The sequence below is a fragment of the Vicugna pacos genome, chromosome 4, assembly GCF_048564905.1.
Source record: "Vicugna pacos chromosome 4, VicPac4, whole genome shotgun sequence".
NCBI lineage: Eukaryota > Metazoa > Chordata > Mammalia > Artiodactyla > Camelidae > Vicugna > Vicugna pacos.
Window position 1 is genome coordinate 77,063,917 of NC_132990.1, and position 15,899 is coordinate 77,079,815.

General features: G+C 58.1%; 1 protein-coding gene across 5 annotated transcripts in view; it reads right to left on the bottom strand.

Moving 5' to 3' along the window:
• Positions 1-368: 368 nt before the first annotated feature.
• CAMSAP1 (calmodulin regulated spectrin associated protein 1) overlaps positions 369-15,899 on the bottom strand; it is a 52,393-nt gene continuing 36,862 nt past the window's right edge. For all 5 annotated transcript variants that reach the window (XM_072960390.1, XM_072960391.1, XM_072960394.1 and 2 more), the window contains 10 exons: positions 12,951-13,125; positions 12,423-12,514; positions 11,806-11,890; positions 8,899-11,257; positions 7,944-8,080; positions 7,628-7,836; positions 7,244-7,346; positions 5,668-5,783; positions 5,126-5,244; positions 369-2,329 (listed from right to left, as the gene is read on the bottom strand). In XM_072960390.1, coding sequence (XP_072816491.1) covers positions 2,027-2,329; positions 5,126-5,244; positions 5,668-5,783; positions 7,244-7,346; positions 7,628-7,836; positions 7,944-8,080; positions 8,899-11,257; positions 11,806-11,890; positions 12,423-12,514; positions 12,951-13,125 — 3,698 coding nt within the window. In that variant the 3' untranslated portion in view covers positions 369-2,026. The remainder of the gene's footprint in view (positions 2,330-5,125; positions 5,245-5,667; positions 5,784-7,243; positions 7,347-7,627; positions 7,837-7,943; positions 8,081-8,898; positions 11,258-11,805; positions 11,891-12,422; positions 12,515-12,950; positions 13,126-15,899) is intronic.

Genomic DNA, 15,899 nt, shown 5'->3' on the forward strand with positions numbered 1-15,899 from the left:
GACCCTCGCACATGAACGAGCAAGTCCCAGGACACGCCGCACACTGACTAAGTGCACCAAGAAAGACCCAGGTTTACCCAGGAGCTCGGCAGGAACGCGGTTTTCCGGCACTGTGCCGGGAGGGCCGCGCGGTCTACGCGGAATACGGTCAAAGTCCACTGACTTCAACAGCACTGTGCCCTGAAGTGAGAGAAGCTGTCACATGTTGCAACTTCATGAAGGGCGGGCTCGGAGAGCCTCACGTCTCCAGAAGAAAAACGTGGCTTCCTGATAAAGAGACACCGGTTAACTCAAACCACCAGAAGGCTCTCAGCAGCACAGAGCTGGGACACAGACCAACAAAATGAGCCGTGACCACCTCATACACATGTGGTAATAAAAGCATATTAGTTAATTACTTTATTACAGTTTAGTGCTTTCTTTAAAATAAATATAACAATATAATATCAAACATACAGTGAGAAATAAAGCACACGTGTGAACAGCGTGGGAACAGGAGCGTTCACTCAGGACCGGTCCATACTCTGCACTTGGGGGACCAGAAGCCCCGCCCGGATTCACAGTGCGGAGCTGCGGGCCGATGGCAGGCACCCCCCCACACGAGGGGGGAAGCCCGCCACCCCCCAGGCCCTCCTGCACCGCGCCCCTCCTTCCTCGTGTACACAGCTCATCCCCCTCACCTACCTAAAACTTCCGAACAGTTTACTTCACTAACTTTCTCTCTCTACTGATGTTGAGCTGCTTCTGCAGTCTGAGATGGATTCAAGTAACACTCCCAAGAAAACATGTGCAAAACTAACGTTAAGCGGCTCCAGAATCTTCCAGCGGTCGGGTCAAGTCCAGACTCACAGCAGCTGGTCAGTTGCCGGGTGGCGGCAGCCACGCACAGCCAGGAGGGCGGCGGCCCCGTCCCAGGGGACATCTGGTCTGGAGAAGCGCTAACGACCGTCAGGGCAACACAGAGGAGCCCGGAGCATCCCACTTATGTGGCGTTCGCAGACGGCCGCAAACAACCACTGTTTCTAAGCAGGTGGCAGAACGAAGTGACCAGTCTCAGGCAGGAGCCGCACACTCCACTCCGGGCACGCTGCTCTTCCGGAAGCAAGGATCAAGACAGGACAAGTGACGACATAATAAAGACACTAAACGAACTGTCAGCTCAAGTGCATCACCTTTTAAGAGAAACATGCTCAGAGTGAAAAATATTCTACTTTACCAAAATCTGTCTTTATTAAAGTGAACAAGTCACGAGCGCAATCCGAAACTGGATGAACGAGCCTGTAATCTGCTCAGCCTGCCTGTCGTCCACCGGGCAGACGCCAGCAGAGCACGCCCACGTCCTCACGACTGCGTGTCAGCGAGGCCACCTCCGTCCTTGTAAACGTCGTTTTAGCAGAAGACAGACTTTGCAGATTTCAGTGCTTTTAGTGAACTGGTATTTTCAGTAAACTTTTTCTGAGCAGCAAGGAACAAGAATTTTTTTCAGAAATCTTAGAATTGGATATAAACGTTGGCAGTAGACATAATCAATAAATATGATACAATTTCTCAAATGGAAAAGATTTCCCCAAATCAAATTCCTTTCCTAAAGACATTCGAACACCCTGACCTGAGAGCGAGCCTCAGTCCTATAATCGCACGAGATGACAGCTGGCCAACGAGGGGGTTGGGTCATGTGCAAAGGGGGCGAGGTGACCGGCGAGGAAGCAAAGCAAATTATGTCCCACTGATGCTGCAGGAGAACTTCAAGTAAAAGGAGCCCGCTGCCCGCAGCTCCACACACGCCGGCCCTCGTCCGAAGCCTTGTGTGAGGGGGGCCCACGGCGGCCGAGCCGCGGGGGACGCGCCGCCTCCCCGCTCCCGCTGCACCCGCCAGCCTGCGTGCTGGGAGCCCAGGGAGGGCTTTCTTCTGTTGACCAGAAGCCTCTTGTAAAAGGTCTGTGATTCTGCACACTTCGTACCCAAAAGGATGAAAATAATAAATGCGGGCCCGGCCGGCATGCCGCAGACCCCCGCCCGCACAGGGTCATTTACGAGGCTGGGTCTTCTTTGGCACCGAGGGCCGCCTGGGCTGCCACAAGTGGTTGTGGATGGTGAGCGCGTCCACACTGACGGACATGGTTTTGGCCGGGATCAGGTTAAACTGTTTTCGGTCTGAGCTGTATTTATACAGTTTGTCGATCATTTTCTTGGTGATACTCTTTGGCCCCGTGCCAGTTAGTTTGTAGATTTCTTCAGTGTCGGGATAGTAGCAATAAAGTGCCCTGAACTGGCAGCCAGCGTCGCGAAACAGTATGATGTAGTGATTGGCGTCACACTTCTCCAGCTCCTGTATGGAGGGAGTGAAGGAACAGAGACAGGGACTGAGTGTCTCCAGGAGGCACGGCACCACAGTGCTCTGTGGGCCTGACCGAGAGGCCGGTGGCCAGCTGACCCCCCACTCCTGGGGCAGGCTCACTAGTGCCCACCACAGGTGCCGACTCCGAAATCAGGGGCTATCTCTTGGGTGAAGCATCGTCTCCCCCTGAGAGCTTACTTAAGAAGTCTAGGCATCCAAAGGGAAAAATGCTTTTAAAATTATGTGAAAAATCACATGAAAAGATGCTCAGTGTCATTAGCCATCAGAGACATGCAGATCAGGGCAAGAGAGAAGCCTGCTCCACCGCCAGCCTCGGTCAGACAGACAGACAGGAACAAGCGCTGCTGGGAGGCGCTGCCGGGGACAGTGGCAGTGCAGCCGCCGTGGAAACCAGAATGGCAGACACAGTCACATGACGCAGCCGCTCTTCCCTTAGTTACACACGTGAGAGAAACGAAAACACGCATCCACGTAAAACCTGTACATGAACGTCCACAGCAGCGTTACTCACAAGTCAAAAAGTAGAAGCAACCCACACGTCCATCAGCAGATGGATGGGAACCCAAAACGCGGTGTGGACGGACAACGGAATGTTACTCAGCCACAGAAAGGAATGAAGCCCCCACACTGGCTACCACACGTGAGCCTTGGAAATATCATGCTGAGTGAAGGAAGTGGCCCCAAAAGGCCGCACAGCGTAGGGGCCCCTTCCCAGGAAACGTGCAGGGAGGCAAACACACAGAGAGGGCCAGCAGGTGTGTGGCGGCCGGGGCCGGAGGGGCTGTGCGAAGTGGTCATCGGCACAGGGCTCCTTTTTGGGGGAATGAAGGTTCTGGAATTAGACAGTGGTGACGGTGGGGCTCATCCGTGAACAGGCTGCACTCTAACAGGGTGGCGCTCTCACGATGGGTGAGTGACCTGTCAACAACGCCAGCACAAGGAGCCTGCGGACCGGGTCCTGACCTCTGAAATGTTTCTGTGTCGACAGTTTCTTAAAAGCAGATCCTCCTCACGCTTGAAAATATCTGCTTTAATTGTCTACCCCAGCAGTTTTCAAAGCATGGCCCTGGGGTTCCTGAAGCCCTCTCCCCAGTGTCTGCAGGACGTCCTCTGCCTTTTCAGGCTCCCCTCAGTGTGCAGCGGGGTTTCCAGGGGCCACGGGCCAGGCGGCCAGGTAACAGACCGGACGTGGAAGTGGGGAAGAGCCAGCTATCTTTAACAATACCGAAAACTAGAAAGACTTGTAAAAATGTAAAACAATGCCACTCTTCTATTTATTTTGGTTTCAGAAAACTAGTTTTTTCACAAACATATACTATCCCTTTCAACCTATAACAGGCTTATAATTTTAAATAGATTAAGAAATAAATATACATTTATTAAATTAAGTGGAAAAAGCAGAATCCAAACCTGCATCTGTAATACCAACTTCTAATTCCATAAAAGTTGTCTGAACGTAAACAGAATGAGGTGTGAGGAAGCATCCTGACCCAGGTCCCGTCACTGACTCCCACGCCCACCCCCACATCTGTACTGGGGTCACGGTCCTCCTCTGCCCACAACTGCAGCTGCCCTCTCCCACAACGCAAAGCCAAGTCCCTTTGGCCAACAGAAGGTGTGTAGGAGCTGCCCTGTGAGCCCCAATTTCCCAGCTCCATGCTTCAGCCCAAACTGGGGGCTCAGTCCCGCCTCGTGCCCGGGCGCCTCCCCCTACGAGGCTCTGCTCCAGCATCACTTTCCTGAAGACCCTCCCTGATCCCACCCCGGGCCCCACCCTGCTCCGTTACTCTTCGAGGTTTCCCCTCACATGTAACCTACGGCTGCAGCCCAACCGGCCACCACTGCCCCTGGACACGGCCCTGTGGGGACCAAGCCACACCGTCGGTCCTATGATGTCACCACCAAGCGGACATGGTAGCCGAGCCGGCGTCGCTTCCCGTGTGACTCCTCTTTCAGGGCTATCTCACACCCTGGATCGTAAGCCCCCTGGCGAGGCCTTCAGGCCAGCTCCCTGACCGACCCAGGGGCTAGACCAGCCAAGGACAGTGGAGGGGGCCCTGCTGTCCCCTCAAGACTGAGCCTCAGTTGGGTGATGGGCATGCATCCTGACCTTGACCCTGACTACCAGTGCCTCCCAGATCTGCCACGCCCCACAGCCTCCACAACTCACCGATGACGTGACCGAGGCCCAGTGGTGCAGCTGCGCAGTCGTGGGCAGTGTGGCCCGCAGGGGGGCAACGGCCAACATGACAGGACAGACACCACCAGCATTCTGCCCCCAAACTTCCGTTCTCCAGGGGTCCCCGCTCAGAGCTGGAGTCCCCTCCTAGAGCCTCCTCCTCCTCCTCCCCTGGGAGCCCACAACCCCGCCCATGAACCCCTCCAGGCTCCATCCCTTACACCCACCCCCTTGGGACTCTCCAACCTCAGCACCTTCCGCCTCGTCCACCTGCAGTCACCCACCCTCAGCTACCAAACCACGTCTGCTGTGGAAACCTCACCACCTCCGGTCCCCTACCCGGACCCAGGTGGCTTCCCACTGGGCCCCTCCCTGGACTCCCAGCTCAGTCCCCTCTGGGTCCACTGGTCTAAATTCTGCTCTTCCACAGAGCCCTCCCCACCACGAGGGCCCAGGAATGCTGGTCGGCATGCCCCGAGCCACCCTCACACGTCGACAACCAGGGTGCTGCTCCCTTCCAGAGGGAGCCCGTATCTACAGACACTGCCATTCTGTACAGAGACTTAGAGGTAGAGCTCAGTACTGACCTCCAACACTGAATTCTTGTGAGGCTCGTTCACTTTCCCCGCCAGACAGCAGTGGGACACGGCGTTATGAATAATCGACTTGTTCGACTTGCTGCTGGGCTCCTTAAAGAGCTTGGGACCTGCGAAAGCCAGGCCGAGACTTGCAAACTCGCTACTTAAGGCATAAACACACACACAAAAGAAAACGAACAATTTCGTAGAACCAACCAACAGGCAGGCTGAATTAAGGATGTTTGTAATTTTTTGAAGTAACAGCCACTTCCAATCTATGGGGGAATTTTAAGCTACAGATTAAAATAAACTAAGAAAAAATTAAACTAAGTAATTACTTAGTCTTTTTCTAACAGTTTCTTTGATATAAAAAAAGACAAAACCAAGGAACAATAATTTATAAAAGTCTAAGGTTCCAAAGCACCCGGGGCACCCTACTGAGCTGCAGGGCTGTGCACACACAAAGGCACGTCCCCCACGGAGGCAGCTGGAGAGCCAGTGTCCACCTGACAACACATCCGCACCCGCAACCTAGGAAGAGCGAGGGTCACCTGTGTACTCGGCCACCGAGGCGAGGGAGGACGCTGCGGACGCCGTCTCCCAGTCTCTGTCCGTGCTCCTGCTGGGGTTGCGGCTCAGGATGGGCAAGGCTTCCAGGGACTCCACTCTGAAGGGAAGGACAGAGGTGGGGTTGGGTCATCGTGGACACACCCCTCACCCACAACTGCCATAGCGTGGGGGGTTCCACCCTGAAACGGCCAAGCTGCACCATCAGCACAGAGGGACCAGCCACTGCAGCAGGAGCCCCGAGGTAATGGTGGGGGCAGTGCGGTGGTCTACTCCCCCAGAACACGACAGCGAGGTCTGGGCAAGGTACAACCCAAGCCCTGGGCACTGCGGAGTGTGGAAACACACGGCCGGGAGAGGAGTGCCTGCCAGGGAAGTTCACCCTCAGGCAGCCCTGTGGAGCAGTGCTCAGCCATGCTGGCCCGGGCACCAAGGGGCAAGCGTGGTCCACCTGTGCTGCTGCCCAGCAAGGGACAGGTCCCCGCGAAGGAGGGAGGGCACAGCGGGCTGTCTGGGCCCCAGTCTCAACGACTCTCCCATCCCCAGCAGGCCTGAGCTATGTCCCTGCAGGGCAGTCCCCGCTGAGCACAACAGATGCCACCATGCATGGGAGGCAGGCACCACTGAAGTTCAAATCCAGCCCTGGTAACTGACCACCTGACCAAAGGTCCAACCAGAGTTCAGAGTCCCCGGGAGGTGTCCTCCACAGAGCCCAGGCGATGAGAAGCCACCAGACGTGCGAAGGGGCAGGACAATGCGGCCACAGGGTGCACGCACGTGACAAAGGACCGGGGTGGGGGGCGCCTACCAGAGGCCACCCCACCCACAGAGGAGGTCACCGAGGCCAGTGGGCAGACGTTCAGTGGTGCTGACGAGGACCCCAGCACCTCCGCCCAAGTGACTCTTTAATCACAGAGGGAGATTTTTCACTGCTGGGGAAAACCACACCTCAAACAGCCCAAGTCAAGGGACAGGCCTGACAGGCTGCCCCAAGAACCGAACACCCTCCTCCCCTTGGTGCCGTCTCCGGGTGCTCCCGCCAAGTGCACAACCCGAACCAGACTCCAGGGAGAGCACACCAAGAGGCAGGCGACAAAATAACCAGCCAGCCTGTACTCAGCAGGTGTCAGGGCCCAGGACGCTAAGGGCTGCAGACGTGCCCCAGGTGGACAGACAGGGACTCAGCTCGACCTGGGCCCCCCGGGTCCCCCCACACAAGGGTACTCCCGGACACCCAGCCACAGCAAACAAGGACTGAGGACCCGTGATAGTGCTGGCCCGATGACCAGCTGCGTAAGACAACACCCCCGCTCGTAGGACGTATTCAAGGATGCAGAGCAGGCTGTCACCAACTCCCTCCTGAACAATCAAAACACAAGTGTGTGTGCGGCTGGGAGAGGGCGAAGGGACTAGAGAAGGACAGAGCAAATGTGGCAAATTTGGTGAACCCAGGTGAAGGGTGCTTTGTTCTCGTGAAATCACAGCAACTGCTCTGGACACCTGAAGTCACACCACAGAAGTTACAAAACCATCGCCCACACATCCTCCCAGCCCCCTTACCGCTGGGCGGGTGTGCCCCCCGAATGTACACTCTCGGGCTCTGTGGTCGCCGCAGAGGCCAAGGACAGGCTGGAGCCCGACTGGGCCCGGCTCAGGTTATCAGCTGCCAGGGAAGAGAAGAGCTTTCACGAGACACGAATCTGTTCCCCCAACCGTCTGCGCAGCCCCTCATGGCCCGGGGGCCCGGGAAGAGGCGGACACCCACGGGAGGGGGTGTCTCTGCTCTGCCTCTGGAGGGGCACCTGCGAGGCCTGCGCTCCACCACCTGAGGACTCCAGCACTCGGCCCACCTCTCCCTCCTGAGAACCGGAGAGCCCATCCGCCCCCAGACGCTGCGGGGAGTGGGGAGCAGGGAGCTGAGGGCAGGGCCACGGCGCCCCTTACGGGTGGAGGCGCTCTTGGGTCCCGAGTCACTGTTCGGCTCCTCGCGGTGGACGGACTTCGGCCGCGGCTTCTTGGGTCTGGCCTTGGGTCTGCCCAGGCCCTGCTCCTCCAGGACCTGCTGCTGCTTCCGCCGCAGGTACTCCTGCTTGATGAGCTCCCGCCGCGCCTTCTCCTCCTCCTTGCGGATCCGGTCTTCCTCCGCCTTACGCCTGATGGAGGATACGGCCGTCCTGCTCAGAGGCTGGGGGCCAGGGCCGGCGCTCACGGCCCGCCCAGGCGGCAGCAGCTCCCCCGCCCGTCCCGGGGGTGGGCCTACCGGGCCTCGTCCCGCTTGAGCTCCACCTCAGCCTCCAGCTGCTGCCTCCGCATGCGCGCCTCCTCGGCCTTGCGCTGCTGCTTCAGGAGGAAGGCCGCCCGCTTCTTGGCGAGCTCGTCATCTGCCTTCTGCTCATCCTGCAAGCAGACATCACCTACAGCCCGGCCACCTGGCTCCCCAGCAGAGCCGCGCCCCGGCAGCCGAGCTGAACACACCCTGAGAATACACCACGTGGGGCCCAGCACTCACCCTGCTGATGACGAATGAGCATGTCCTCGTGGACAGCAGAACGCAAACCGAAGAGAAACAGGCCACTCAAAAAGCATTCAGTTTGTCATCCTGAACCTGAACTCACTTGCCTTATAAGCCATGTCTAGAGCCCCAGGCAGGAGCCAACACCAGGCTGGTTACTCGTCTGTTCCCAGCGTACGAGCAGACACCACACAGCGCCCGCGTCTCATGACAGGGTGGCTCACACCGCTCCACAGTGTGTCCCCACCTCACAACTGCCCGGGGAGGGGAGACCCCGTCCAGACAGAAGAGAGCCTCACAGTTCACCGCTCTCTTCTCTACAAGAAAAAATTACAAGGAACAGACAGGAACAAAACCGTTTCCTAAAGCTTCTGCATCTGCCCAGACCCTATAACAGGGTTTAGCAAACCTTAGCCCGAAGGCCCACCACCTGTCTTCTGAAGCCTGCGAGCCAGGAATAGTTTTTCATTCTCACACGGTTGGAAAACCATGGGAAGAAAAACTTTCACATTTCGGGGCCCTGAGGACAGCTCTGCTAGCGCAGCCAGACTCCCGCCACTGGGTGAGGTCCTCGCAGGGACCGGCGGCCGAGGAGCTGCGTGCGCTGGGCCCTCAGCAGAAGAGGCTCAGTTGTCTGTGCTGCCCTCACGAGCACGGCGAAGTGAGGACACCTGCCTGCCGTGTGACACAGACGCCACCTTACCTTGAAGAAGAAGCCGACACCCGGCTTCTGGTCGCCATCGCTACCAAGGTCTACGGCACTCTCTTGGCCCCCCGTCTCCTCGTCCTCATCAGGGGCCTTCAGGTCGGAGAGGTCCACCTCGATGAGGCTCACCTTGCTCCGCGGGGGCTCATCCAGGGCCATACTCTCCTTCACCGAGATGCTGAGGGCGCTGAGCCCTGCCTCCTTCACGCCCTCCAGCGCCTCCTTGAAGCCCCCCTGCTCCGATATGATGTTCGCGTCCCTGGGCGCCCTCTGGTTGTTCTCATCATGAAGCCTGTAACTGTCCAGGAAGCCCTTCTCGTGGGCATCCCTTCCAGGGTCAGTGATGCCGTCCCAGCTCGGGTCGGAGGGTGTCCGCGGAGGGAAGGGCCGTAGGTGCGGGAGGGTCTCAACACTGGGCGTGGGGGTCTTGCTTCGGGAGGAACCTTGAGGTCGCTCTTTCGGAACCTTCAGCTCAGCTGGCCTCCCCGAGCGGGAATTCCGACCCTGGCCGAGCCGCAGGGGCTTGCGGTGACCAGCTGTTCCCGTCGGAGACAGCGGCTCAATGAAGTGGATGGGCGCCTTGACCTTCGGGTCCTGGGAGCCGTTTTTGGGGCCGGGGGCGGGTGCAGTGGGGGGCTCCATGAGCAGCTGCTCCTGCTGCTGGGAGATGCGGAGGATGGCCTGCTGGAGCGCGCTGATGGTCTCGCTGAGCTTCTCGATGGAGAGCTCGCACTCGCCCGTGCCCACCCCATCACCGGCGCCGCCCTCCAGGAGGGCCGCGGACAGCGCTGTGCTCCTCTCCAGCTCATGCAGGATGGCGGGGTCCTTCGGGCTGTGCTGCTGGATGAGAGCCTCTGTGCTCAGGTCCTGTGGCTCCAGGAGGCCCGCCCTCCCCTCCTCGACAAGGAGGTCCTCCGTCCTGGACCCACCGCTGGTGAAATCGTCCCCGTTGTGCTGTGAATACTCTCCAGCCAAAGCTTCTGCTTTGAGTGGCTGCGGGGCCACGTCGGGCCTGCCCTTCTTGACCACATGCAGGAAGGCCGCCTTCCCCAGCGTCAGGCGCTGCCGTGCAGACAGCGCCTCCATCTTCCTCTTCTGCGCCTCGATGGCCCTGCGCTTCTCCTCCAGCTGCATGTGCAGCTGCACCAGCTCGGAGGCCAGGAGGCTGGCGTGGTCCCTGCTCTGCCTGCTCGGGCTCTGCTCCCGCCTCTGCTTCCACGTCGTCAGGGGAGCCGGGCAGCTCTCTGAGGCATCGGGCGTGGTCTTCTGGGAGCTGCTAGTGCTCGACTTGGTTTCACAGCTGTTGAGCCTCTGCAGCTTCCTCTCGGCGAAGCTGGTCATCTTCACGCTCCCGCTGGCCATGGAGACGCTGCTGACCTGGGAGACAGTGCTCAAGCACGGGCTGGAGCGGCCACTGGCGTCATCCTTGTCTTCGTGCTCCTTCACCTTCATGTCCTCCTGCAGCTTCGCTGACTCCTCCTCGCCGCCGTGCAGAGCTGTCCCCAGGGGGTGGTCCTCGCCAGCGAAGTCCTGCTCGGCCTCATCCAGGTCAGCCAGGTCGGAGTCTGAGTCCTGCCTTGGGACGCGCCAGGGCTCTGGGCCGTGGGCACCAGGGCTCCGTGTGCAGCCCACATAGAACCTGCCCTCCGAGTCCTCATCAGCTCTGGCTACGTGAAGAAAGAAGCCATCGGCAGACTGTCCCTGAGATGTTGGATCGAAACCGCTGCTGGACAGGGGCCCGCCGTGGGCCTCCCCTGCCACCTGCGGCCCTGCCTCAGTGGGTGCGGGGTCGAAGCCCACAGGAAGTTCTGAACAGGAGATCGGGGTGAAAGTCCTGTTCAAGTCACGGCTGACGTGACAGCCGGGCACCTTCTTCCGCACCAGAGGCTGGTGGCCCTCGCCGGGCCTGCGGGACGAGAAGCCCCTTGGCCGCCCCTCCCCGCACTCATCCTCCTTGGTGATCGCCTGCTTCTCCTTGGCCGGCCTGAGCACGGCCGGCATCAACGGCTCCAGGAAGAAACTGTCAGGCTTGCTCTCTAAGGGGTCCGCCTGCCGCTGGGGAGACCTGGCACTTGCCGTCAGGCCTGGGTCACCACTCTGGTGGGTGACATCCGTCCTAATGATGGCTACAAGTTCCTCATCCTCGTCCTCGATGTCCACATTGTTCAACAGGCCCTTCCCATCAGCCTTGGTGCCTGCGGGGTGTGGCTGGTTCTGCGGGGTCAGATGAACAATATTGGATGCCAAGCTGTCCTTGCTGATGGAGCGCGCCAGGCTGACGCTGTCGCCAGAGCCAGGGTCCATGTCGCAGCTCGCTGCGTGATGGAGAGCGAAGGGCGCCGGCTGAGACACGGGCCTGCAATGCGGGGGAAAAGAAGCCCACGGGTTACGAGTCATAAGAGGACCCACATCTCAAACACAGAAGACTGACAAACCCTCCCCCGGGGAGAAAACTGGAGTCCTCTCCGTTCTGGGACTGGCAGACACCCTGGCCCAGGGCCCCTTAAACTCGCCGAGGGGCCCCCAAAGCTTTTATTTGTTCATCCACATTAATCAGTATTTATCATACTAGAAACTAAAGCTGGAACATTTTTAAAAGGACTAAAAATTACAGTAAGAAATCTGTTACACGAACAATGACCATATTTTCTAAAACAGGGAAGTTTAGAGTGCAAAGCATGGCCTCATTTGACACCTGTGCAGACCTCCCAGACATCCGACGGGATTCCCAGGTCTGGCTCTGACTCAATCTGCTGTGACACCACACACCCCCCGCCCCGTGCCCTTGGAATTGGAAAAGCAGGTTATGGAAGTAAGTCTGACCTCTGAAGGTCTCAGTGGGCCCCAGGGCTTGCATTAAAGGACGCTGCATGTAGATACTTATTAGAAAGGCAGGTAGTTCACCTGTGTTTTTTTTCCATCCACGCTACCGCTGTACCTCGGGGCTGACCATCGACTCGGGTTAAAGAATTAGATCGGTGTCGCTGATCTGTAGTTCGGAGGAAACGGTAAGTACGTTCAGCATTAAGTAACCTATTTCACAGTGCTTGAAGTGCTTTCAGTATAATAGCCATTTCTCAAGGAAATACATCATAACTCAGCACACCAAAACTGCTCAGGGAAAGCAGATAATCACAAAGACACAATTTTCAATAGTTTCAGTAACAGGTAGTGCGTAATTCAACAGCAATCAGCCCAGGTCATAATCAGAACGTCAGTTATAGGTCAATATCAATTAAATGATGTCACCATCAATTAAAACAATCAGTGAAGAGCAACACGTTTAAGTTCTTCCTCAGGCACTACAGTAACTTTCTGTATACATTGTATAACTTACTAGATTTTCATAATATTTTCACAACAAAGACTATAATTTCTAAGGCACAGCAATAAAAATTACAATGCATTCTGCCACAGTCTTCTTAACTAGAAACGCGACGTCACGATGAGAGCATCTTTCTGAGAACTATCACTTTCACGAGCGACACTGAGAGGGACGAGGAACAAGGAAGGCTTCTCACCGGGGGGGTCCTCTCCCTGCACAGTCTTTTGCTGTTTCTGTCTCAGGGGCAACAAAGGATGCGATGGGCTAAAGGCAGAAGCCCCTTTCCCCCTAAATGGAAGAAGGATGGCAGAGAAAATCACTACTTCATCAATCTTTAAGTTCAAAGACAAATGCATAAGAAGCTACACAGAACACCGTGAATTCACCCCCAAAGAAGGAACCAAAATTATAATATTTTCCCCAAAAAATGAACCAAAAATGTACCAAGAACATCAAACCTGGGATAAATATCCAAACTGCAGCCAGGAGACACAGTGACTTCTGGCTGGAGCCTGTAATACAAGTCTCAACTTTTAACAACTATGCAATTAATTAATTAAGGTTATCCTCCTTGCCTCCGGGCAGCTGGGGCCAGCGAGAGGCCTCTGGCTACCTACTCGGTACTTCTCCTATTGCCCCATGAGAAAAGGCAACTCCAATCAGAGCTGTAAACCAGCGAGAGAAGGGGCAGGACGGCGACTTAACCCTGAGCCAACAGGCTTACAGGTGCTCGGGCTCCTCGAGGTGCAGGTGGTGTCTGTGGCCCTCGGCCTGCAGCTGGGCGGAGGGCTGGAGGTCGGCCGGGCTCGCCGCCGCAGGGCTGCCCAGGAAGCTCCGTTTGGTGGCGTTGGAGATGGGGACAGGAGGCCGGCTGCTCTTCTGGTGTGACACCGCTTTAGCTGCAGAAACAACAGTTTTATAGAAATAGTTGCATTATTATTTACAGTTACTTGAAACACTAGCAAGAAATCCCTTTTTTTTTAATCCCAGTTTTTGTAAGCACTAAAAATAACGCAACTTTTACTTGAAACCAAAGTTCTCCTCCCCAAAACTGGTTTCAACTTCAACAAGTGTATTCTGTATTGAACATTACAAATGTGATACCAGAATTAAAAGCCACAACACAGCCTAGAACAGCAGGAACTGGAACTGGACATGCAAGTCTGACAACCAGCAAGCTGCCTCGTCCTGGGCCCCGCCCCGGGGAGCCGCCCTGCAGCTCCAGGAGACCCACAGAAACAGCAGCAACAAGCCACAGCAGGGTGAGGGCCGAGGACAGAGTAGCTCTTCCGCAGCTGGGCCAGGTCAGGGACCTGGGCCTTGAAAATCTCGAATTCCCAGATCTCCTGCAACTCTGTGAGCCTGCAGAAGGTGCCCTCCCCAGGCCCCTGTAGGACTTGCCCTGCCTCCCATCCCGGCCACCAGCCTCCAAGCACAGGCTGGACCCGACAGGGCGTGTAGCCAGCAGCCGGGGCAGGCCTGGGTCAGGGAGAGCATGCTGACGTGGGAAGACTCCTGGACCCACAGTTCAGCAGGGACCCCGGCACGCACAGCACACAGACTAACAGCATAGCCCTCACTATGCAAGGGCCACCACGGCTACCTTCAGACAGCCGATCCACTACAGAGGGATGAGGAGCCCGGGGCAGACACCCCAGCTCAGAGGCGTGAGGGGCTGCCCCCAGTGACTGCCTGAGCCGGCAGAATCCACATGGACAAGATCACCCAGAAGCAGGAGGGGTAGCCAAGGGGACTGGTAGCAGCGGGTGGGGATGGGAAGGGCATCCCCAGGGGCCAACAGCCAGCAGCTGGCTGGTCCCACGAGAAGAAACCAAGGATGGGTGACTGGACGCTGAGGAAAGCCCCTATCAGGGCCTGAGCCTGGAACCACCTACCCATGAAGAGCTTCCCAGGAGCCAGGACCCACCCGCTAAGGCTGGAGCGCACAGCACTGACCCGAGCCCCTCCCCACAGGACAGACGCCACTTCCTCAGGTGCCCTGTGCTGGGGATCAGGGACACCCAGCACGTCCCAGACAGGGGACGCAGAGCAGGACAGAGCTTCTCCTTGGGCCCAAGCTGTGCAGTCCAGCAGGCCCATGCTCTGCAGGCATTGGGGCAGGTGAGAGCCACAGGGGCTTCGGCAGGTCCCAGTGGGAGAAGCAGAGGGTAGGATCCTGGGGTTCTGGGGCAGGGCCACACCACCTGCCACAAAGAACCACACACATTAAGGATACAAGGCCTGGCATGCACTGGGCATGGCTGAGACCATGTGCCCTGCTCACAAGACACCCAGGGACCAGGTATTGGCACTCAGAACTGTCCCTCGGGAACACAGTTCTGTCAGACACCCCCAGTCTCCAGGGTGAGCTCACCGTCAGCAATTCACCCTAAGATTGATGTGACACCTTGGGATTGAGCCTGTGCAGGACCAGGCCCACCAGCCATGTTCCATCCACACCTACAACACCAGCACCCCCTCGGCTCCAACTGCAGCCACATGGGGACCCCTGACGGTCGCTGACAGAAAAAGCAAAGCCCGAGTCTGGTAAACAGATGGGTGGATTGAAAATGTGAACAGACGCCACTGGCTGCTGTCAGCCAGCCTGTCATCAGCCAGCACCAGGCAGGCACCATGGGCACACGCAGGATGTGGCGAGAGGCAGGGATGGACCTGTGCCCGGGAGGCCACCGGCACGGACTCCCACTGACCAGCTCCACGGGGCCAACGCTGAGCCCCGAGCACGGCACCGGTGCGGTGGGGGGGACAGTCTCACTGGGACTGGGAAGACAGGTGCACCATGTGCTGGTCCACAGGACTCAGCCCACCTCTAGCCAGCGACACAGAGAGCAGGACCTGGCCACACAGGCCCCAAAGAGCATGTGTCAGACAGGAGGCGGGTGGGGACCACGGCCCTGCCGGCCCTGCCTGCCGCAGCCCAGAGCAAGCACCCCTACAGCTGCTGCTGGGGGTGAGACCCTTGCTCCCAAGGCCGGGCTTTAGGGAGAGAGAGGGGAGGTCGCCTCAAGCCACAGCTGGCACCATGGCACTGGTGGCACTGGCAGCCCCACGCACGCCCGCCCCTCTCCCCAGCGGCTCCTCCAGGCCCCTGTCCGCTGTGCCTGGTCTCCTGGAGGCCAGCATGGCCACTGAGCCACGGCACATCCTCATGTCGGGGCCCCACGCCAGCTGTCCTCGCTCAGAGTGAATGAGCACCGGGGAGGGAGCTGCGGCTCCTGGGCAAGCGGGCTGAGGTCCGGGGTCCTCAGAGGCACGCGGGGGATGCAGCCCCACCGACACCATGGGAAGACAACGTGAGCAGCAGGCACCGGGCCGGGGCCGGTGGGAGGGGCCCCTGGGGGAGGGGGACGCCGAGGTTCCGGAGCTGAGGAGGCATGAGGCAGGCAGGGCAGGCCTCCACCACGGCCCCGAGCCCTGGCCCGGGGCGCATGCCGGCACGGTGGGGGTGGGGCTGTCGTCACTTGTTTCAGCTCCTGATGGGGCTAAGCACCTTCTCTTAACCTTCCTGGGCAGCTGGAGCCCTGCCTCCACAAAGCACCTGTTCAAGTCTTCCGCTCAGCCTCCTATGGGCGGGCCTTCTCCTCACTGACCAAGCTGAGCTCTTCCACGCCCTGGACACTTGTGGAATACTGACAGTCCATAAATAGTATCT